The sequence below is a fragment of the Dreissena polymorpha genome, chromosome 1, assembly GCF_020536995.1.
Source record: "Dreissena polymorpha isolate Duluth1 chromosome 1, UMN_Dpol_1.0, whole genome shotgun sequence".
NCBI lineage: Eukaryota > Metazoa > Mollusca > Bivalvia > Myida > Dreissenidae > Dreissena > Dreissena polymorpha.
In genome coordinates, this window is record NC_068355.1 from 33,839,428 (window position 1) to 33,864,601 (window position 25,174).

At 36.9% G+C, this 25,174-nt stretch overlaps 1 protein-coding gene and 1 long non-coding RNA gene across 2 annotated transcripts; both read left to right on the plus strand.

Annotated features, from left to right (window-relative positions):
- Nucleotides 1–5,665: 5,665 nt before the first annotated feature.
- Nucleotides 5,666–9,017, plus strand: LOC127868172 (uncharacterized). The gene is made up of 3 exons (XR_008043903.1): nt 5,666–5,768; nt 6,469–6,651; nt 8,847–9,017. It is a non-coding gene; the product is annotated as an uncharacterized LOC127868172 (long non-coding RNA).
- Nucleotides 9,018–13,289: 4,272 nt separating this feature from the next.
- On the plus strand, nt 13,290–21,925 carry LOC127866287 (uncharacterized). The gene is made up of 8 exons (XM_052406777.1): nt 13,290–13,435; nt 14,111–14,238; nt 15,423–15,606; nt 16,209–16,357; nt 16,941–17,112; nt 19,518–19,645; nt 20,368–20,551; nt 21,765–21,925. Exons 2-8 carry the CDS (start codon nt 14,170–14,172, stop codon nt 21,923–21,925), a joined length of 1,047 nt encoding a protein of 348 aa, XP_052262737.1. The 5' UTR covers nt 13,290–13,435; nt 14,111–14,169.
- The last annotated feature ends 3,249 nt before the right edge of the window (nt 21,926–25,174 follow it).

Here is a 25,174-nt window from a genome sequence, read left to right on the forward strand (position 1 = left end):
AATAAGCTAGTCTTATGTGGGTGTTTTGTCCAAGCTAATTTTGCTCTAAAAGTAGTGCTAAATTCGGTGCATGCCAGATCTATCAGAGTAAAACATTGTGTGAGCTTACCTTATTTTTTCTTTTTATTTATTGGGGAATATCAGTGAACCAAATATGAAATATTAATTCAATTATTGCTTAATATTATTAATGCTTTTTAAGGGATAATGCATCGAAAAAATTCTCAGAGATTTTAATATGATAATCTAATGTTTTGGTGAAAGTGAAAACTTTCGCTTATGTTCACTTTTTATTCTTTAAAATGACATCGTTTTGAGGTCATTACGTGATTATTTCAGAAAAATCCCCAGTCCCATTTAATTAAAAAATATGTTCATGAATGAGTGAATATATTTATTTTCTATGTCATTACAAGCGGATGTACAAAATTATTGTCTTGTTGTTTAATTCTTTTTAACAGTTTATTAACATTTTAAGAGGTTTAAACTTAAGACCTTCGCGGGAATAATACATCCCTCATTTGATCGTAAAAAATAATAAAAGAATTCACTTTTTGTCTCATTAATAGTTTTTTTCTGTTCGAGATAAGTAATAATATTGCATATTTTTCTCTATAAACTACAGGAAAACATATATCACATATTTTGGATTTAATTGAAAGCCATACATTCAAAATCTAATACAATTTGAAGATTTCATATTATAAGTGCAAGTATACCTAATTATAGAAGTTTGGCAAATGTGAACGATTATTTACTTAAACAACTTGACAATACTCATATAAATGTATTTATTTAATAAATTGCTCTTAAGATGTTTAAGTATCAGATATCTTCTACTTACCATTTTGTTAGCGGTTTAAGAAGTCTATAAATAAAGTGATTCGAAAATTATATAAAACGTTTATCGTTTCTGGTTGAGTTTATGTAATGCAACTACTTAATGAGTGAATTTTTCTGAATTAATTGACCTCTACTCTCTGGGCCCCGGTGTTTGTTCCGGTTTCTCTTCTGACCGTTCACCTGACCCCGATCAGTGACGTCACGACAACGGGTAGGTCTCTCTATGCATTTGACGTCACGGACACGAACCCAATTACGTGCACAGTCGATAACACCAAGTTTGAAATCAAAACGGATGGATCAGGTTCGTATTATTTACAAATATAAGAAAAAACTTTAAAAAAGTACGCCCCGCCTGCACTGGAGTTTCGTTTCGGAAATGCCTATAAACGAAACTTTCCAGAAAAGGCGGAAAGTGTCGTCCCTAATAAGCCTGTGCGGACTGCACAGGCTGCTATGTGATTATTTTTAATGAACAAGAATTACGCTCTATTTTCTCTAAACGAGTCATCTGACCAACAATTAACAAACTCTTTGGATAGTTCATACTGATACATATAGTGAGTTTTATTTTTATTTTCTTTAAACATTTAGGCTGACTATGTTTTCACTGTTTTCATTTTTTGAACTTATTTAAAAAAAAATGTACTTTTGCACTAATTTGAATATGTTAAATGAATTATTTATATTTTCTTCATTTTTTTTGTTAAATATGTGTTATTTCTTATTATATTTATATATAATTATCCCCACGCTTTTTGAAAAAAAGGTGGGGATATTGTGGTGATCTCCGCCGTCCGTCCGTCCGTCCGTCCGTCTGTCTGTCCGTCCGTCCTGGCCACTATCTCCTCCTACACTAAAAGCACTAGAACCTTGAAACTAACACACATGGTAGCTATGAGCATATGTGCGACCCTGCACTATTTGGAATTTTGATCTGACCCCTGGGTCAAAAGTTATAGCGGTTGGGGTGGGGCCGCGTCAGAAATTATCACTCATTTTTTTAGGTTATTTTACATTTACTTCTTTATTTCTACACCGATTCACTTCAAATTGATACTGGACCTCTCTTATGACAATACGGTCAATCTCAACCATGCATGGCCCCATTCCCAACCCTGGGGCGCCCCGCCCACATAGGCCACACCCACCAAAAATTTCCATTTACTATAATTTTTTCATTTCTACACGGATTCACTTCAAATTGATACTGAACTTTTGTTATGACATTAGGGTCAATCTCAACTATGCATGGCCCCAATCCCAACCCTGGGGCGCCCGCCCACATAGGCCAAACCCACCAAAAAATTCAATTTACTATATTTTTTTCATTTCTACACGGATTCACTTCAAATTGATACTGAACTTCTCTTATGACATTAGGGTCAATCTCAACTATGCATGGCCCCATAACCAACCCTGGGGCCCCGCCCACATAGACCACACCCACCCAAAATTGCCTTTACTATAATTTCTTCATTTCTACACCGATTCACTTCAAATTTATATTGAACTTCTCTTATGACAATACAGTCAATCTCAACTATGCATGGCCCCATTACAAACCCTGGGGCGCCCCGCCCACATAGACCACACCCACCCAAAATTGCCTTTTACTATAATTTCTTCATTTCTACACCGATTCACTTCAAATTGATACTGAACCTCTCTTATGACAATACGGTCAATCTCAACTATGCATGGCCCCATTACCAACCCTGGGGCCCCGCCCACATAGACCACACCCGCCCAAAATTGCCTTTTACTATAATTTCTTCATTTCTACACCGATTCACTTCAAATTGATACTGAACTTCTCTTATGACAATACGGTCAATCTCAACTATGCAAGGCACAATAACCAACCCTGGGGCGCCCTGCCCACATATGTCACACCCACCCAAAATTGCCTTTTACTATAACTTCTTCATTTCTACACCAATTCACTTCTAATTGATGATGAACTTCTCTTATGACAATACGGTCAATCTCAGCTATGCATGGCCCCATTACCAACCCTGGGGCACACCTAGGTCAAACATTCGGCGTGGGGATACGCGTCGGCCTCTGCCGCGCCATTTCTAGTTTTCATATAATTTTCGTTTTTATTACATTACTCTGATTTTATTCAATAATTTATATTTTTAGTTCTTGCAGTATTATTGTCAATTAGTTAAAGTTTGCAATTTGTTTTATCTGCAGCCTACGAACTTTGGCTGAAGGCGGGGTCAGCGAGTACGCTGAATCATGACGTCACCGCTGTAGAATCCATGACGATCACGTGCAGTGACGGGACGGACCAAATCACAAGCAGTTACAAGGTGGACATTTCGGACGCGGTACGTGTACATTTAAGCGGCGCTCTGGGAAAACGGGTCTTAATGCAAGTGCGTACAGTGTCGTCTCAGATTAGCCTCTGCAGTCCGCTTGTACGGCATTTTACTTTTAAAGCCCCATAACTACTCAAAATCAACGAAAATTTCGTATAATATTTCGTAAAATAAAGTTGAACAATTAAAAATCAGTGTTCCTAATGGCAATTGCCGAAAATTCAACGCCAGATGTGGTCTGGTAAAATAGATGTTTGTAGACACAAAATGCTCGTTTTTATTATTGTTTTGCATATTTAATTCCATTTTAGTTTCCCGCAACGATATGTATTCATCCGACACATTAACACTAACATGGTACCATTTTAGTGTTCGTGTTTCGTATGAATAGATATGTTTGCGGGAAATTAAAATGGAATTAAAGTACCGCAATCGGATACCGCATGAACGCAGTGTTTCGGAGTAGCTCGGTCTGTCGGTCCGTTGATGTGTCCGGAAAGCAACGTCCAATACATCCCTAAGCTATGGACGGTTGCATTTGGTCAATGCAATGACAGATATATGAAATAATTCACATTTGTGGATCGCCAAAGCGTGGCGGGCGAAAGGGGAGGGCGGGGCGGGGGGGCGTGAGGATTGCGGTACAGGAGACGTTCGATTCCAGACATAGAAGTTGTGTATTTTAGTTCCCGATGTGAAGCAAACGGTATAATGAAGAAAAGCGTTTGTTTTAAGAAAATATGGCCTGATATTGCTTGGACAACATTGAAAAAACTAACTTTTTATATATTTGACGATTTTCTAAAGTTGTGACAGTGATTCCAAAAATAAAATAATAATGGATATAACTGAGCGAAAACACTATGGACATAGATATAAGCTATATATTCCGTTTGTAAGGGCGTAGACTTAGATATTATAGCCTACATCATGGGATACATTACACAAGTTGTTTTTTACCTCTCTATATAAAAAATAATTCTTAAGATATGGCATATGCTTTACTTTCAAATTGAAAAAAAAGAGTAAATCTTCATTAAAGGCCCCCGTTCTAACCAATTTTGCCGGTACTTCCGGTCCGCGTGGTGACCTATCGCCAGTGGGCTCTTCCGTACATCAGTTCACCGTTACCGACCAGGATGATGCTATTTCCTGTTCCATCAACGCGCCGGAGAGTGCAAAGTTTGGCATCACCAAGGTGGATACCGCTACCGGAGCTCAACGTTAGTTTGGTGACGTCATTACGTTAATGTGCAGACGTCGTTACGTTAGTTTGGTGACTGTAATACGTAAGTTTAGTGACGTTATTTTAATGATGATGATGATTGTGATAGTGGTGAATCCATTAATATGGTCATGATGATTGTTATAGTGGTTTTGTTGATGAGGAGTAGGAATATAATTATCAGTATACTGCTGCAGCTGCTGCTTATGATGATGATGTTATAGTGATGATGATGATGATGATGAGTAGGAGGAGGAGGAGGAGGATGAGGAGGAGGTGGATGTTGATGATGAGGAGGAGAAGGTGGATGAATTTTTGTTAATGCGAGTGTCAAAGAGATGCTAAAATGGTTTAAATATCGGTGACACCTTTTGCTAAGCCATCATGGTTAATTAGGTGCTTTTTTTAAAGGGTTCGACGTCAAGACGATTGCCCTGCTCGATTAAGACTCAGCTACGAGTTAAACGATCACCGTCACGTGCACTGATGCTATCAACACTGTGACGTCATCAAGGACCATCAATATAGCCGATGACGTAAGCATAATAAAAATGAATAACTGAAAAACGATTTAATCATTTGTTAAAACATGTTTTCGAATAAGTTAATCGTTTATCGTTTATTATTTAGTAAATACTGTTTACTGAAGTCGATGTGAACGTTTAGCGTTTAAACTATTGACAAAAAACATGTGTTTTGCACTGTCATAATTTTTCTCAATATACATTCTAGCACTCATTCCGTTGTAATTGGTATTCCACTGTTCGAAAAGTACGTCGGTCGGTCGCAATAGTGATACATCGATTTTGTCCGGATTCCTCGGTTAGATAGATCTCAACAATCGTGATACATGGATTATTTCCGGAATCGTCCGTAAGATAAATTTATGCAATAAATCGCCTGATGATTCAAAGTTGGTCGGTCGGTCACTAATCAATTTCTTTTCCCTTCGATATCAAGAGAACGCTTGGACTTACGATCATCAAAATGGGTATGCTGGTTACATATGACGCCCTTAATTTTTAAGGCAAAAACGTCAAATGTAAATGTCACAGAAGCTTGGAAGATGAAATTCGTTCTCTATTAAAAACCTGTAAAGAAATGATTCTATGGTTTGACGTCGCGGTCCTGCATATTTTTAGAACGTCATGTGTTACTCTTCTGTTTTCGCTATTGCTTCAAACAGGTAATGAAGTTTCCAGATTTATAAGATCACAATAAACCTACATATTGCTTTAGAAACCGGTTTTTACCGGACTTCCCGATACGCTGTCGCCGGCGCGTGCCGACGGATTGCTGACGGGGCGTCACTTCGCACGTTCAGCGTCACGGACGCCAACGACCAGAGTTTCATAACTTGCTCAATTTAGGTAAGTAATTTCTGGGATTACTATATAAAAATCGTTATATTGAGTATAATCGTAAAATTCTGGAAATATCAACTATAGATTTTTGTATGTAAATTGTATAATTACTATTACTTTTTATACACCCATCAAGTACACAAACAATGAAAAAAAGCCCACGGGCTGTTTGTTTTTTAAGTGTTTTTTTACATGTAAACTTCAACAAAAAGCTTTTGCTATTGAGACTAAACATATAAATACCAGTACAAAAAAAGCAAATGGGAAAAGAACTTGACAGTAAGAAAACTTTGAAAAATCATTAACTTTAAAGTAAACTTGTTGATATAGTGTTCTTTTGTTCAACTCATGACTGCATAAAAATAAATACCGGTATTTTCACAATTGGCGCAGTAATGTGTGCAAATAAGAAGCTTTCTTATTTATTGTGCATTAAAATCGATTACCAACTGAAACCAATAAACATCCAATTATCCTCTATGTGAGAATGCCGTGGTGTTATAGATATGGTGTCCGCCTAGCGATAGGGCGTTCATATGTGCGATCCCCAATGTGGGAGTTCTCATTATATCCTCCCAAAGACACCAAGTACTGGATCTAACCAGGAATCGGACTCGATAGAGTTTGAATAACCTTTAGATTCTCGATGCATTCGAGCAACAATAAATAGGTGTAAAGGTACAGGTATCGCTTCCTTACGCCACAGGCGCCACAGGACAGCTTCTTCAACGTGGTTCCTGGCACGGCGCCGACATTTGCCATCTGGGTGAAAGCCGGCGTGAAGTTGGACGCGGCGACGTCACCTCTCCTCGTTAACGTTCAGTGCGTTGATGACAGATCGCCGGCGAATATCATAACCGAAACGTTCACGGTTCCCTTACTTGATAAGGTACCATACAAACCATTTTATTTGTCGGTATTAATTTCGTGATTTTTTGTTTTAAAAATGTCTTTTCCTTGGACACGTTAATCTGTGAAGTACTGCGAAGTCCATATTATACGGTTTACTCTAATTTTCGTGGACTTCGTGGGTTCTCAATCACGCAGTTAACTGTTCAAAGAACGTTTACTGCTCCCTTACTTGAGAAGGTACTTCGAAATCATTTTTATCCTATAACCAGATGAAAATCGATACTATAACAGCGATCTTATAAACTTAAGCTTTATACTATCGCTATTTTTAGATCAGATTTGGGATTTTCCAAAAAATGGAGAATACGTTTTTGTCAATTACGGAAAGATAAAATCGTCAGTAAATGCGATGTTTTATAATTATTAATGGAAAATGGGATGAAATAATAGAATAAATAGAATACTATGTGAGTTTTGAATAAATATCAAGTTTATCATGCTCGGCTCGAACCATGGTAGCGCTCGGCACGCCTCGCGCTAACATGGTTCAAAGCCTCGCGTGATAAACTTGATCTTTATCCAAAACTCACATTATATTCTCTTTATATTTGTGGCTATGATATTTTGTTGCCTAAAATACATTTTCGTAGGCAGGTCAATTTGTGGATTTTCAATTTAGGAAGAAATGTTGAAATTAAGTCGGTCATTTTCCGAAGTTTTTGTGTTAAATTCGTGGATCGGTAAACCCACAAAATCAACGAACATTAACCCATTTATGCCTAACGTCTAGAAAAAAATGCCTTGGCAAACAGCGTTGACACAGATGAGACGCCGCATGATGCGGCGTCTCATCAGGGTCTGCGCTGTTTGCTTAAATGATTTTTTGTAAGACCTATTCTAAATATAGAAATAAATATACTAGACATCCCTAACTTTGGAAATAAATTGATCCAATTTGGAAGGATGGGAGAGTCCACTACGCATAAATGGGTTAATGTATCACAAATAATAATCATTGTACTTCATTTGTCTCGCAATATTATAGTGCTCACAAAAATATTGTCGATCCGAATATGTGACATCTTCATATTCGTTATATTGTGATATTGTTTTTTAAAAGCCTGATATTTTAGACAAAAAAATTAATACATACGTGATTTTAATCATCTGTATTTTCAAGAACATTTTTTCTCAAAAATTGAAAATTAACATATCCTTTTTTTATAGCAACATAAATACTTAAACTCAACGAATATTTCGCAAAATATTTCGTAAAATAAAGTTAACCCATACGAAATCAGTGTTCCTTATAGCAATAGCGAAATTTTCAACGCTATATATGGTATGGTAACATAGATTTAATGAGATACAAAATGCTCGTTATTACTTTTTTTGCGACAAAAGATTCCATGTTAATTTCACGCCACGATATCCGAATATTTACCAGCGAACTAGATACTGGCTCCGGGCAGCGTCGTAATCATGAGAACGACCACATATTTCGCAATTTAGGATATTGCTATATGTAACATTAATTTTTTTGTGTTAACTTTATTTTTCGAAATATTGAAAGAAATATTCGTTGATTTTGAGCGTTGATGGGTTTTGAACATATCCTTGTATTTTTAAGCAAACGATGTTGCACATTCAAGCTGATTTTGTTCACAGCGGTACTATTGTACACAAACATCTTTTCACCTGTTCTGTTAGGTGACACGGTATTTCGTGTATACACATTCAATCTTTTGGAATTTAACATAGAGTTTCTTTCTGACAGAAAAATGTATAGTGAAAATTGCCGGTCGCTTTTCATTTGTCAAATTGACTTCCACAACTGGTCAAGAACTTGAACGTCAAAGACATCGAACACTATAATTGATCAATTGTATACAAGAACAAAAACAATAACAACAACGACAACACCGACAACAACAACAACAACTACAAATACTACTTCTACTATTGATCATCTATTTATTTATATGTCATTCAGTTAACAGTTCAGATTTTGAAAACGAATGCTATACGTGTTTTATATTAACCATTGACTTTAGCAATTCATTTTTTAAAGTTGAGCAATTCATTTTAAAATACTCCTCATATTTCATTAACTGTGTTTTTATGTAGAACGCTTAACATCCATCTATATAATCACATATTGCACGGATTTTACTAATAAAATACAGGTCTTTACTGTAACAAAAAAATCATGGTATTTTATATTTTTTATAGCCTCCGACGTTCGTTACGGGAATTCCCGGCACATCTCCGTCTATTTCCGACTCGACCGTCACCGCGACGTCACTCGGTGTCTTCACCGTTACCGATCCCGACACGACATGCAGTATTACGTCATCGCTGACGTCAGTGTATGAGATCAGATCCGTGACGTCACCGGCAGATCTTCAAAAGCCGGGTATGGCGTCTTTTAATAACGGATTAAGTCTTCTCAATAATAAGTCATTTTGTGGAGCACGCTTGATAAAAGCTCGATACAGAAGTCTCAATGGTGTATGCGAGTAAGCGCATGCATTCGATCTTACTCCGACTGTAAGTTCGTCGGTCACCAAGTGAAGCGTGTCGAGTGTACATCCGCCTCCCTAACTCAAAAAGTTTAGGTTACGCTTTGTTGTAAAAGTGTGACATCGTGAACAAGATCCTTAAAGACCACACCATTTTAAATAAATTTTAAACAACCAATATATTTTTTTTTTACCTTTAAACATGTCTTATTCTAGAGTTCCAAGTGTGGGTCAGTGCCGCCGTTACATAAGCGTCTATAGACTTCAATGACCAGGCGGTTCCGTTGCCGTTTACGATCACGTGTACGGATGGAAACACCGCCATCACGGGAACGTTCAACGTCAATATTGTCGACGAGGTTTGTATGGAACTGTTTTAAAAAGCAATGTTGGATGTTTTTATGGGTTCAGTGCATCTGCGTAAAGTGTCATCCCATAAGGATATTCGCCATTGCAATCCGCATATACTACTCAGGGACGACTCTTTCCGCTTTTGTGGATTTCATTTCGTTGAACGGAAGTCTCTTCTTCGCGAAAATCTTCATTATGTGGAAAAGTGTCGTCCCTGATTAGCCTGTGCAGACTGCACTTTACGCACATGCAGTAACAGGTTGCAGAGTCAACGGGGTTTGCCGGGTTTTACACATTTTTTTCTCTTGGCGACTTTAGCCTCCGGTGATATCAGTACTTCCGGCGATCGGAACGGCTATCAACGACGGTTTGCAGACGGTCGCCACAATCCTCCACACGTTCAGCGTGACAGACAGCGATGACGCCGTAAACTGCTCTGTGAGAGCGCCGCAAAACGCCCGTTTTGAAGTGGTACTCGCCACTAGCCCAGGTTGTCTGTCGTCGAATTTCAATGTTGCAAAAGTGGCTAAAATGAATTTTACTTTATATGTAAAACACATTTGAAAAGAATTATAAGTCAATACCGCATAATCTCGTGTTACGATTGCAAGTTAAAATCGGGTTTTCTGGAGTAATTTTCTCGTCAGATCTAGATAGGATCCAATTGTCTTAAACTCTTCAAGAGCCGTGCTCTGGGAAAACGGAGCTTAATGCATGTGCGTAAATTGTCTTCTCTGATTAGCCTGTGCAGTTCGCATAGATTAATTAGCCACGATACTTTAAGCTTATTTTTTTTTTAATTCCATAAAAGCCCCGTTTTTGATAGAGGGCTGGTCATATTTCACCAAGCAAGAGTCTAAAGTATACCATTTCACGAGTTTCTTTCTCCCTCCGCTACAGTAAGAATCTCCTTTCCTCCAGTAGTCAGTAAACAAACAAATGCTCATAATTACTTATTTCGGCGAGTTATTTTTTTTAACCGACCGACGAATTATGCTTGTTTTCAGCGTTCAATATCCGCGTTAAAGCGGGGGCGACGTTAGCGGCCGCCGATGGACCTCACGTCATCAACGTGGATTGTACAGACAGCGTCAACACCGTCAATCACACGTTCACACAGCCAGCCTGTATTAATACGTTAGGCAATTTTATGTTACCCCCAACCCCCACCCCCCCCCCCCGCAAACAAAGGGTTTATTTACAAGTGAACTGTTACCTATTTCACTTTAGCCGCCGACTTTTGTTATATCATGAATGAAGCGTTCTATCACGCAATAATGTATTACGTTTATGTTTACCACTGCATTGGTATTTCACTTTAGCCGCCGACTTTTGTCTCCGGCATGCCCGGAAGTTCTGCGAGCATCTCTGACGCCACTGTCACACAGACGTTGCTCGGGAAATTCACAACTACAGACCCTGATACAACGTGCTCTGTGACGTCACCCGTAGCCTCTGCATATGAGGTCAGGAAAGTGACGTCACCGGCGAATCCTCAACAACCTGGTAGAGTAATCATTGATCATAGTGTGAACGCCTACAATTTTAAGGCTCATGAACCACCACAAGGGTACATTTAGTAATGTTCAATTGGTCATTGTCGGTTCATCGGTTCACGAACTATATGTACTTAAAAGTACCCGGATGTTCATAAGTATACTACAAAGTACCTGTGGTACGGAAAATACATACTAAGTAAGAAAGTACCTAGGGGTATGACCGGGTGCCTTTAAGCGTATTTTTTGTACACGGGGTACAGTTAAGTGAACTTAAGAGTACTTAAGAGTACACGGGGTACTTCTAAATTGTAACTGAGCCGACAAAACAAATGAACCAATAGAAGTCTCATCGTCGACCCGTCCGTTCATTCATCTTTTAATCGCATTTATTTTGCATTAGTATGTGAGATTATAAAACATATCTCCTTCAATTTTAATGTAGCAGGGTTCGGTATAAGAAGAACTTATTCTGCCTTGCATTATGAGCTAGCTATTATAGCGACGCGGTACCGGGTTCGAGCCCCGACCACATTTTAGTAAAAGAGCAGAGCTTTGATTCTGGCAATTCTTTCAAATTAAATATCGACATTCGTGACATTTCACAGATAACGTTTTATATAATATGTAATTGTTTCCTCACGAATATCCCAAGCTTGGTAAAATCGCGGCCGCAACTGAGTCTTTTCAAATTTCCTTGTAAACGGCCATCTAATCTGACAGTTTCTTCTTTTGCTATGTCTAACAATGCAGTATGACGTCATTAGTGTGTACAATATTGCGTAATATATGTGTACAATATGACATCATGTATGTGTTCAGTATGAGTCATGTTAACGTCATATATGTGAATAGTGTGGATCAGCTTGACGTTCTTTTTTGGTACATTATGAGTCATGTCATATATGTGTATAGTATGACGTCATATATTTGTTTAACAGAGTTTGAAGTTTGGATCAAAATCACCGTAACTCAAGCATCTATCGACTTCAACGACCAGACCGTTCCGTTGCCGTTAACGATAAAATGTACTGACGGATACGTCGCGAATGATATCACGGGAACGTTTAACGTCAATATTGTCGACGAGGTTTGTATGGAACTGTTTGAATCAGCAATTTTTTCGTATGTATATCTATTTATACCTTTCAATTCCAACACTATAACAACAACAACAACACTTTCATGGGCGCTACGTAATTTAACATAAATGGATTTTAAACTAACATAACAGACGTGACGTGTCAAGGTCAAAGGTCAAGGACACAATTCATGCTTTTGAAAATATAATTAAGTTGGACCAATGTAGGTTTGTAAAAGGAGCAATTTCGGAAACGTTTCGGAGCACAGTATCAGCGACATGCATTAAGAAATTAAAAGTAAAAGGCACGAATTGATAGGTATGAAATTTCTGTTCAGATTTTTAATGTACTTCTTGACAGATTTTCGTATTAACGTAAAATATAATTAAATTGAATAAGTAACAAAATTATAAGATATGGGACTTTTTAAAAGCATAAACACAAAGAAAAGATAAAATAAGATCGTGCCGTGAGGATCGAACATAAAGGAAAAACTGACTCTGTACTTCTGAATCACGAATGCTTGTGAAACTATTACGTAGTTTAAACCATATGTCGGTGACACATTGTTTTGCTTCGACTAACAGCGATTTAAACGCTTTGTAATTTTTGTACCAATAAACAAGCATATACGTTAACTATTTTAATCAAGTTGGGAGATATATCTTGCCTGTTTGAATATTATAAAAACTAACTTTTTGAATAAATGATTTGTTCATTTTTTTTTTCATTTTTTATTTAAATCTTCATTTCGCCACTTTGAAAAAAATCATTAAATAAATCTATATTAACAATAACCATATTTTCTTTCAAAATCATCAAAAAAAAGTCATGACTAGCAAGCAATCGTCATTTTGTCAGAAGATATATTTTAACGTAAAAAAAAGGAATTTCACAAGGATGTCCACTTTCCCTTCTATTAATTATATGCATCGTTCTAGAAAACTGGGCTTGTGCGTGAAGTGTTCACCCAGATTAGACTATGCAGTTCGCACAGGCTAAAAAGGGACGCTACTTACTGCCTAAACATAATTCTCGTGAAGAAGAGAATTAATGTTATCGTCTCTGATATGTCAGTGCGGACAGCACAGGCTAACATGTGACGACAATTGACGCGGATGCTTTAAACCCTGTTTTCCCAGAGCAAGGCTCATATACGTATTGCCCATTTAAATTACAGTTAATTATTTAACTACAGCCCCCAGTGATAACCTTACTACCCTCTTCCGGAACTCCCATCAACGATGGTTTGCAGGCGGCCGCGGCGACCATCCATACGTTCAACGTCACCGACAGCGACGACGTTGTCACGTGCTCCACACGAGCGCCGGAATCCACCTTTTTTTAATTGGTAGCCGCAACTAGCCCTGGTACATGGTTTCACAATTACCCCCCACCCTTTAATCGCTTTTTATTAACAGTGTTAACTAATTCTAGTTTGTCGGCATTAAATTTCTTGTGGTATAAAAAACGACATGAAAATGAGCGGATTTTTAATTTCCAAACAAAAACATAAGTCGGACTGTGGAATCGTATATTCGTAACCAAACCACGAAATCAACGATAATTCATGAGTTTCCTTGGCATGCGCGTTGTGTAAAAATGACGTCTCTATAAAAAAAGGTGGCAAAATACCCGAGCGGTTTACGAAAAACAAGATTTTCGTTTTTTTTAGTAGCATAATAATTTTTGCCATTGCTCTTGATGATTCCAATCGGTTTAGAATATCGATACTTATTAAAGGTTTTGTTATAAAATCGGAATATGACCTTTAATACTGATTTTACAGTAATTGCTAATTAACAGAAACGTCGATCAGAGCCACCGTTTTGTTTTCTATAGTCATTTGTTTAGTGATATAAAGTTGCTTGGATTGCCTTGTCAGTATGCAATAATATGTTCTCTTTTCCTACTGAAATATAAGCCAAACGTTTTCAACACAGATTCAAACAGTTCGTTAAATTCGTGATAACTATATATGATGCGTATAATATTCACCAACAATGTCTGTAATGAAAATGAAATAAAATCACTTTTCTTTTCAGCGTTCAGTATCCGCGTGAAAGCAGAAGTGACGTTGGCTGCAGCTGTCAGTCCGTACGTCATGAACGTTGATTGCACAGATGCCGTAACCGCCGTCAGTTCAACGTTCACCCAGCCAGTCCTTGATAAGGTACGTAATGCTGTTGTGGTATCGAAAACAAAATTGAGTATCCATTGATGTTTGTATAAAATTTAAGAGAATTACATAAGCATTACAAAACTGAAACATATTTGAAAATTGGTTAAACTTTAGTGAAGTTATGCCAATTTGAACATTAAAAAAAAATATTGTTTTTTCGCCGCAAAATCTTCAAAAATACAATACAAATATCTTACATTGCTGAGCATGTTTTTTCCAGCTGAAAATATAATAGTCCTTAAACATGATATGAAGATTTACAAACATTTCATGCGCAACACTGTCAGGAGGGGAGCTATATTTTAAATTAACAGGACCTAGTTGTTCTCAGGCCTCAATAAAATGAAAGTATGATTTATGTTTAGCCACCATATACAGAGCAGGTTATCACGTGATAGTCAAGATGACTACGTCCATGCCAAGACAGTTATTTTTTTGGCGTCTTATACCCTTTATTACATTAATTATTTTTTAAATGACGCTCACTATTCAGCCATATCAGTAAAATGTTTTGCGTTTCATATTAGAATTCGCTTTATATCTTGACTTTACTACCCGCCGATTTCCTTAGTGGAGCTGTAATTAGGCCATCCCGCTAAGTTTTATGTTTGAGCCGAGATCTAGGAAAATGTGATTTAATGCATGTGCGTAAAGTTTCGTCACATATAAGCCTTTGCCGTCCGCACATGCTAATCGGGCACTACATTTTCGCCCCAAACTGGAATTTTGCTCAAAAGAGACGGCATTTTTTAAGAAGATTACAATAAAGGCGGAAAGTGTCTTCCTTGATTAGCCTTGTACGACACTCTACGCACGTGCGTTAAGTGGATTTTCCCAGAGCGTGATTCATGTGTTGCATTTAGGGTTTTATGCTTTCCAGTGGTTTATAGAGAAATATCAGTCAATTAAAAATGACAATGCACTGTTTAAAACAGTGAAAGTAACAGTGAAATAACGTTATTGTTTATATGTCGTGATGCCATTATTTTAGAGTAATTCTCCAGGTTAAATACCAAAAAAGTCATTTGTAAGCATAAAATATTTTTTTATTGCTTTGCTGGAAAATCGATTAAATTCACTCGTGATCATAGATTTGTTTATGTGATCAAGCCTGAATTAAAATCCATATTCTACCAGATCCACCAAATATCCTCTATTTCTTTTATTCCGAGTAGCCGCCGACATTTGTATCTGGGATTCCTGGGAATTCCCCTGACGTCTCAGACGACAACGTGATTGCGACGTCACTGGGAAAGTTCACAACTACGGACCCTGATACCACGTGTTCTGTGACGTTACCTGTGACAACCGTTTATGAGATCAGAAAAGTGGCGTCACCGACCGATCCCCAGAAACCGGGTAACAATTTAGAAAAAAATTAATGGGCCGCGCTCTATGAGAAAGGGGTTTAATGCATGTGCGGAAAGTTTCATCCCATATTAGCCTGTGCAGAATGTATCAGGAACGACACTTATCGCTTTTATGATATTTTTCGTTTAAAAAAAGTCTCTTCTTAGCAAAAATTCCAGTTTAGGCGGAAAGTGTTTGCCGGATTAGCCTATGCAGACTGCACAGGCTTATCTGGGAAGAAACTTTGCGCACATTAAACCCCATTTTCACAGAGCGGTTCGCTTAATGTTTTTTTAAGGGAGGCGCCGTAACAAACATACCACATAAGTAAACATACCACAAAAGTACACATACCACATAAGTAAACATAACACATATGTAAACATAAAGCATAAGTTAACATAACACATAACTAAACATAACACATAAGTAAACATGACACATAGGTAAACATAGCACATACGAGCTTCGCTCTTGGAAAACGGGGCTTAATGCATCTGCGTAAAAGGTCGTCTCAGATAAGCCTGTGCATTCCGCGTACGCTCAGACGACATTTTCCGCTTTGAAATATTATTGCGTGAAGGCTGAAATCTAGAACCATAGTTTTACAGAGTTTGAAGTGTGGATCAGTAACGCCGTTACCCAGGCGTCTATCGACTTCAATGACCCGCCTGTTTCCCTTACGTTAACAATCAAGTGCACTGACAGGAACGTTCTTAATGACATCACGGGGACGTTTAACGTCAACATTGTCGACTCAGTAAGTTGCGTTCACGTTATTATAGGGTATGGGAATCCTGATGAATTGCTTGGAAAGCACTAAACTATTTGTATAAATTTAAAAACTCTTTGAAAAACGACCAGCCCTGATGGTTTAAAATGCACTTTCAAAAACTGCTGTACACCGTTATATATGTTTATTTAAACAGTGACACTTCGACTCGATTGTTTTTCACTTGAACCCATGCACGCAATTGCGCGTAAGCCTGTCGGCACACCTTTTATGTTGTTTGCTTTGGAGTTTGACAACGTTGTGTTTGAAAAAATGAGCCTCGCTCTGAGAAGACCGGGTTAAATGCATGGGATTTTCAAAGTGTCATTCCATATTAGCATAGGCGGAAAGTGTCGTTCCTGATTGCTTGGGAAGCTCCGGCTTTCCCAGATGTTTGTTTCATATATTGGGCATGTGGTCTTTGAATATTAATAACAATTATTGACTTGACGTGTAATTTTGTCTCGCTTAAAATTCACCGAAAACCCGTGTCGAATGGCAACTAGTAACAGAAAATATTCCAAAGTGATGACGTAATATCCTGTGAAATGATTATATTATTTGACTTCAGCCGCCGGTTTTCACCGCACTGCCTGCGACCGGAACTAACATTTTCGACGGTCTTAAGCACGCCACCGAGACCCTTCACACGTTCAGCGTCACCGATAGCGACGACGCCGTTAACTGCTCTGCAAGAGTGCCGGAAAACGCCCTTTTTGAAGTGATTGCCGGTGTCGCATCAAGTAATAAACTGGAAAAAATAATAAAAAATTAAGCCTCGTTCTTGGGAAACTGGTTTTAATGCATGTGCGCTGAATGTCGTCCCTGAAAACTGTGTTTAATGCATATGCGCTGAATGTCGTCCCTGAGCGGACCCAGGCCAACAAAGGAACGACACTTTTCGCTTTTATAGGTTGTTTTTGTTTTTATGAAGTCGATTCTACACGACAATCCAGCTTAAGCGGAAAATGTCGTCCCTGATTAGCCTGTGTCGACTGCACATGATAATCTGGACGACACTACGCAGATGCATTAAGCCTAGTTTTCAACGAACGAGGCTCATGAAGTTTAAGTTTTATATGATACTAATGTTTCATTGGCTAAGTCAGTTCACGTCGAGGCGCCATTTTCTACTGTATGATATCACAGTTGCGTTTTTAATCATATCGTTATGTTGATATTAAAGTTGCCTGATATGATTTTTATATCCGGTTAGTTACTAGTAGGCGTTGTTTTATAATCAATAATATAATACTAGGGATCAACTTTTTAGTCATCTGTTTCAATAAAAAGGTAAAAACGATTCAAATTTAACAAAAAAACAACAACAATTTGATACTAAGATGTAATATATTTTAAGCACAAATGCCATGAAAAAAACGTACCATACAAATGTAAAGCGCAAGTGCTAATGACGTTATGAATACATATATATTCTACCTAAAAAATCAACGTTCTAGCGATTATATTTTATTATCTGTTTAAAATGTGTTCACGGATGTATGATACACAGAAAAATAGGCTATTGTCCTATTGTTTTATAAAATATTATACTTGGCTCGAATATCCAAAGATAATATTATTATTTAAGCCTGATCTGATATATATTGCAATGCAAAAGGGCAGTAATAAATTATTATCTATACTTCTAGTAAAGATTAGTTCTTGTAGGTAAACGTTAAATGACGTCATAACTGTTAACAAGATGACGTCATCAAATGCATGTATACAGTACAGCATATTGTCCGCTTAGTGCTTTAGGGGTCTTTACTTGGATTTCTGCATCAGCGCTAATAACTAACATTTATAGAGATAATTGCCAAAAAAAGAGTGTCAAATAATCAGAACATTTATGGATTAAGTGAGTTTAAATCAAGAACATCGGTTAAAAAACCCACAAATATGTTTGCTGTTAAATACGTGCAAACGTCGATCAGTCTTCTAAAAACCGAAGAACAAAATAAAATAAAAGCAATCATATGCTTTCTTATAATAAATCTGTTATTCAATGTTTAATTTAAATAGAAGGTATTTGTTGGATTCGGTGGATTATCGATTTTAATTCACGAGTGATCATAGAAAACAATATTTTCACGAGTGGCGCAGCCACGAGTGTGCGCCACTCGTGAAAAAAATATAATTTCTATGGTCGCAAGTGAAGTAAAATCGATATTCCTCCGAATCCAACAAATTTTCTTTTTATTTTATGCTTTTTTTTTAAGTTTATATACATTGTTAAAGAGTTTAACTAATGAATTTCGCTGGGATAATGACGTCATTTTGTAAAAAAAATGACGTCATTTCGCAGTAAACAGTGAAAATTATCGATAGTATACACTTATTTCATGGGCGTGCGGTGAACAGTCAAAACTGTTCCCCAAGGTATCAGGGATGACTTTGGTACTGTTGCCCGAGGCCGACAGGCCGAGGGCAACAGTTCCAAATGTCAGCCCTGATACCGAGGGACAACAGTTTTGACTGTTCACCAAGCAACCATGAAATAAGTGTTTTATTACCTGATCAAATTTCCAACATAGAAATAACAGCAAACTAAATTTTTGTTTACACACAACAGTAATCGATAAAATAAATAATTTTTACTGTTTAACTGTAAAATGACGTCATTTTTTCGACGAAATGACGTCATTATTCCAGCGGGCAACAGTTCAAACTGTTGACCGGTCAACAGTTCGATATTCACCGGTAACAGTTTAAAACATTGCAAATTTCTTTTTCGACGAGGAAATAGCAAAAAATAATTAATTATCATTTATATAAGACATCAGGTAATAATTTTCACTGTTAATTTTCACTGTTTGAAACACTGAAATTATAGGTTTAACGCACTGATATTTCTCTATAAACCACCGGAAAGCATAAAATAAATGTTGTTTCTTGTCGATGCAGTAGAATTATTTTACGCAATTTTCTTAGATTAAAACATTTTTAACACTGCGTGTGGACGAGCGCTTGGAAAACGGGGTTAAATGCATATTGTAAAAGTGTCTTCCCAGATTAGCCCGCCATTTTGCCTAAACTTTTGTAACTAAGGTGTCGACCCTGATTAGCTTGTTTGGACTGCACATGCTAATATAGGACGACACTTTACGCACATGCATTAAGCCCCGTTATCCCAGAGCGTTTTCAGGGTTTACAATTAACGTAAAGGCGGGGGTAACGCTTAGAGCAGCGAACGGACCTTACGTCATCAACGTCGACTGCTCAGATGGCGACAATGACGTCACTGCGACGTTCACACAACCAGTGATTGATACGGTAGGTTGTCTAACATGCGCATTTTTAACTGGATTAGCCGTAAACCGATCAAACATTCCGGCATATACGCCTTCAATAATAGATGTTCAAGTAAATGTGGTTACACCGAAACCAAACGATACCAAACAGTCATCCCAGCTAATGTGCCTTCAATAATAGATATTCAAATGAATGTAGTTATACTAGACCCAAATGATAACAAAACAAAAAATCATATATATAAACTATACATTTGTCACTGAAAACAAATTTAAGGATGAGTAAATCGAAATGGTTTTGTTTCTTTGTCCAGGTTTTTTTCTGCGTGCAACTTTTGTTCCTTTTTTTCTTGCTTTTCTCTGCATTTTTTTTTCAAGAAATGTATATGAGGATTACACGAATATATAACTACCAATTGTACTTTTGTTCATTACATGCTTTATTCTATTGTAGTATGTATTGGTACTGTTATGATATATTAATAAATAGTATGAATCCGTGTATGTTTATATGAATTTCTGAATAAAAGGTTTTAAAAAATCATTCCGGCAAATGTTGCCTCAACAATAAATATTCCCGCCTTTGTGGTTATTCCGGAACAAAATGTGAACCGGAAGTCATCGCGGTACAAGAGTCCTCAATAATAGATATTCACATAAATGCGCTTATATTAACCAAACGAAAACCCCAAAAGGACGCCTGGCCGTTAAATTGATTTTTTTATTGTCCTTCTGTTTTGGCAGCCGCCGAGTTTTGTATCCGGGATCCCCGGAAGTTCCCCTAACGTCTCTGACTCCACTGTCACGCAGATGTTACTCGGGACGTTTACACCTACCGACCCGGATACGGCGTGTTCTGTGACGTCACCATCCACCACCGTGTATGAGATCAGAAATGTAACGTCACCGGTGAATGTTTCTCAACCAGGTGAATAATCATTAGAAACATTAGTGCTCCGTGTTTTGCATGTGAGCTTTTTTCTCTTTTTTTGCACAACTAAAACGATAAAAATAAAGTTTCCTCGTAGCGGAGTATGAAGAATGTCGGTCTGCTCACGAACAATCTCAAATCCCAGATAAACAGATAATCACTTGATAGTAAAAGTTACGACGTTCATAATCCCAGCTATAACAGAGGGGGTAATCACTTGATAGTAAAAGTGGCGACGTTCATAATCCCAGCTATAACAGAGGGGGTAATCACTTGATAGTAAAAGTGGCGACGTTCATAATCCCAGCTATAACAGAGGGGGTAATCACTTGATAGTAAAAGTGGCGACGTTCTTGTCGAGACACTTATTTTTTGCCGCTATGGACTTAGCCACCTTGACTATCACGCGATTTCCCCCTTTGATAAGAATACGCACATATTTCTATGCAAACTCAGGATTGAGTCGTACTAGCAACTCAAAAAAGCTTTTATGAACACCAATACTTAATAAATAAATAACTAAATAAATAAATAAAATAAAATGAATGAATAAATAATACATTAATTAAGAAAAACACTGTAAGTTGAGTCAGATCATTGGCTTAAGTATGCTCAAGTATATTCCTGATACTAAGCTATTATAAATTTACAAAACTCTTGCTTATTGGGAGCCATTTACTATTTACGAAAGTATCGCTGTTGAAAGTTGATAAAGTCTAGTAGTGTTGTTAAGCGGTCACTTCATTGTGCTTTTTTGGGACGTGAGTACGTTACCAAAGAGAAGCGCCAAAAAGGTTTCGATAGGGAGAATAAGTGAATTTTTGTCTGACGAAACAACTAGGCATGTGCTTAAAGTATTGTCCTATTTTTTAGATGCATTAATCGCCCCTGATTAGCCTGTCTAGTCTAAAAGGGCTAATCCGGAACGACGATTTCCTCTTTAATGGAAGTCAGAATAGTTATATCACTTTAAGGTTGCTTATACTCTGTGCATGAATTGAACATAATACCAGTATTATTTGTTTTTAATATGATACTGTAATTGAAACAATTAAACGCTTCGATCTTTGAATATCTTCGTTTTTCATAAGCTATTGAAAGTATGTGTGACAAGTGTGATTATTTGTAAATTTTTTAATGTCTCTTTTTTCGACGAAATACTCTCGTTATGCGCACAAGCAAATGATTTTTTGTGCTGTTTAATTCCTAGAATTTGAAGTCAGGATCTCTAGCACCGTGACTGAAGCTGCCATCGACTTCAACGACCAGGCCGTGCCGTTGACGTTAACGATACGGTGTACTGACGGCAACCCCGTCAACGTCATCACCGGGACTTTCAACGTCAATATAGTTGATGAGGTACGTCTGTAGGATACCGGAATCGTGGTTGACCTTAAAATGACTTTTTCATTTAAAGTTTGGTTAAATGACGGTTTTCAAAATAATTGTTATAGATTCTAAGAAGAATTTTACTATATGTTTAAAGGAGATATTGTTTCATTTATGGCTATTCATCACGCGTAATTGGAAAAATAATGACAGATTTTGTAACGCTTTTTTTTTCTCGAGAATGCGCAAAAACTTATCAAAAAAGCGTTTTTCTTCTCATATTTTCTTCAGCAAGCCTAACAAAGTGGTAACGCTTCATCTTTTGCTTCCAGAGGTCTCTTTATTTAATCTCGGGGAAAGCAATACACGGTTATAAACCATTTTGCAATTGTAAATGAAATTTATTTTAAAATCCATTTCCTCGTAGGACCCAGTTCTAACTTCGTTTCCTATGACGTCATATCAGTTCCTAGAAGACACTTCCGTTTCCGCTCTGGAGCTAAACTCATTCAGCCTTAAAGATTCTGATGACGTCATATCTGCTTGATGTCATCTGTCAAATCTTAAAATCAACGTCAAAGGTCAAACGTTATAAAAATAAAAATATAAATATATAGTAAATAAATAAATAAATAATTAAAAGTAAATAAATATAAAGATATAAAGATTCGCAAACAATCGATGAATGTTTTTTTATTTGTTTGTTTTTTTCCATCAATCTTCGTTTGAACACTGCAAAAGAAATTAAACAAGATGGTGTCACTACCCTGCGGGTGTTTGCTTTTTTCAACATTCAGTGTCGGTCTTATTGCGTTAAAGCAGGCATGAAAACGTGATACAATTTATATGAACACTCGCTTGTTTTTTTCCCTTCTTTTATCGTTTCAGATTTAGTACAAGGGACGCCCGCGAGCGTCCTTGAACTATGACGTCACGCCCGTTCATAACATCGGGATTATTTGCGACGACGGTAAAGTCTTTAGCGCGAGATATTATTACGCAGTGGATCTGGAAAACAACGTAAGTAATCCAAGACGAAGAACAGCCCAACTGTATGTCTGTCATGGATTATACTTGGTATACTAACAAAGAGGTAATTACGCCCCTCCCATTTTCCACTATTGGTCAAAGGTAATTTCACTGTAACTTAAAATAAAACAAAGCCTAATAGTGTTTTTATAAATTAAAAAAAGTACGACAGGAATTATCGAGTAAAGAAAACGTCGCGCTATATGCATGTCGGTCAATCTGTATCCAACCATATTCATCTGCCATATTCAACCGTCATGTTAAATGTTCAGTATTACTGTCTCCTCACAAATATCATAATTACACAACAATATTCGAATCTGAAACGATTTATTTTAATCTTGTCAATTTCCCAAAACGTAAAAAGGTCCCTTTAAACCCCGTTTTCTAATCGAACCAGCTCATTTCATTAAATGTGTCTTGTTCTGAGAAAATCGGGCTTAATCAAGTTAATGCATGTGCGTAAAGTGTCGTCACAGATTGGCCTGTGCAGTCCGCACAGGCTAATCAGGGACGACACTTTCCGCCTTAACTGGATTTTTGAGTAGAAACTGCAGAAAGTAGCCTTTGCGGACTGCACAGGCTAATCTTGGACGACACTTTACGCACATGATTTAAGCCCAGTTTTCTCAGAACAAGACTCAAATAATTAGTGTCTGTTTCTCTTTCAGCCTCAAGTGTTTGTTAACCTTCCTGCGGTTACTTTACGTCAATAGCGGAGTCAGTGACGTCTAAAACATTGCTATATTCTCTCACAGTATCGGACCTAGGCGGTATGTGTAACATTGTGATTTTTAATTTCACAAACCATTTGCCTGATGTGGAAATATAGATCTATTAATTGTCGAAATATGCAATATGCTATAAACTCGGGTTTATTTAAGAATTTTAATAATTGCTTGGATAAAACTATTAATATATGTATGATGATGTCATTGTTTACACGACGCCACAGCTTGTGGTTTAGGGTTTCTCAACCTCCACGCAGAGATTAACTGGAACCATCATAGCTGGTTCAAACCCTTGCCTTCATAACCGACCACGTGATGAAAGCCTAGCCACGTGGTACAATAGTTTTACCGTTGTTATATATATTTTTTTTAATTAAGGCAATTTTTTTTTATTAACCTAAACTTAAACACTATTTTTAAAATATATATGAAAATAATATAATTTTTCATAGTATAATATTTAAAAAAAATCCTACCAAATCTGGTAGGAGTTTCTTGTTATGTCAGAGATGGCATGTTAGAGCAAGGAACCACAACTCTGCGTGGAGATTGAGTGTTTCTATTCCTCTTTGAATATACGTATCTTAACTCAATCTTAAAGGGAACTTTTCGCAGTTTGGTAAATTAACAAAATTAAAAAAAATTGTTTCAGATTCGCAAATTTTCGGTTTATTTATGATATTTGTGAGGAAACAGTATTACTGAACATTTGCCATGGTCTAATATAGCCATTATATGCATCTTTTGACGATTTAAAAATCTAAAAATTATAAAGCGCGAAACGATTGAATAATTTGTTGTTGTCGTTTAAATTTGTGAAACTACGAATATTGCTTATATAACGTATAAAATACGCATGTAATGTATGCTTGGCAGGATAGGTAAGTTTGCTAATACGTTTTTACTTCAGGAATTCGGGGGTCACTGGTTCGAGCCCTGCTGCGTGCTACTTTTTTGTTTAATCCTTTTTTAATTTTTATTTTTAATTTTTACTGGAGCTTTTAAAATTTCATGTTTACATTTATCAATATAAAGTATTTGACTACAAACTTCAAAACATGCCAAAATCTGTGAAACGCCCCTTTAACACTACACACATTTGATCAAAATGAGTATCGTATTTTTACATATAATTATTAGTCGCCCGCATGATCCATTTTGCCCCGCATTAATTTTTAAAGCAGAGTTTTTATTTCTATTCGTTTCATTTTGGTAAACCCTACATATTTTACGACACATACTGTTTATTGTTCTTTAAACTGTTATTAATGCAAAATGACACCATCTAATAAGCTGTATGCGCTTGGTAGATGATCAGCAAATACTTACATATGAACAAGTGGTGCAAGTGGACGTGTTTTTTGTGCTCCTAAGTTTCTGGGATTTATAAATATAATTAATATAGCTACGTGACTGAAAATTGAGTTACTGGTGGACATAACAATTATCAGGAAAATTCCACAAAAAGTACATTTGAAGTGTTAAAGCTGATGACAGTATTGGTATGAAAACAAATTGTTCTTCTATTTTC

Coding starts and splice junctions, on each gene's coding strand:
- LOC127866287 (XM_052406777.1), top strand. CDS start 14,170: ATGAACGTTGATTGCACAGATGCCGTAACCGCCGTCAGTTCAACGTTC. Junction 14,239..15,422: donor CCCAGCCAGTCCTTGATAAG/GTACGTAATGCT, acceptor TATTCCGAGTAG/CCGCCGACATTTGTATCTGG. Junction 19,646..20,367: donor CACAACCAGTGATTGATACG/GTAGGTTGTCTA, acceptor CTGTTTTGGCAG/CCGCCGAGTTTTGTATCCGG.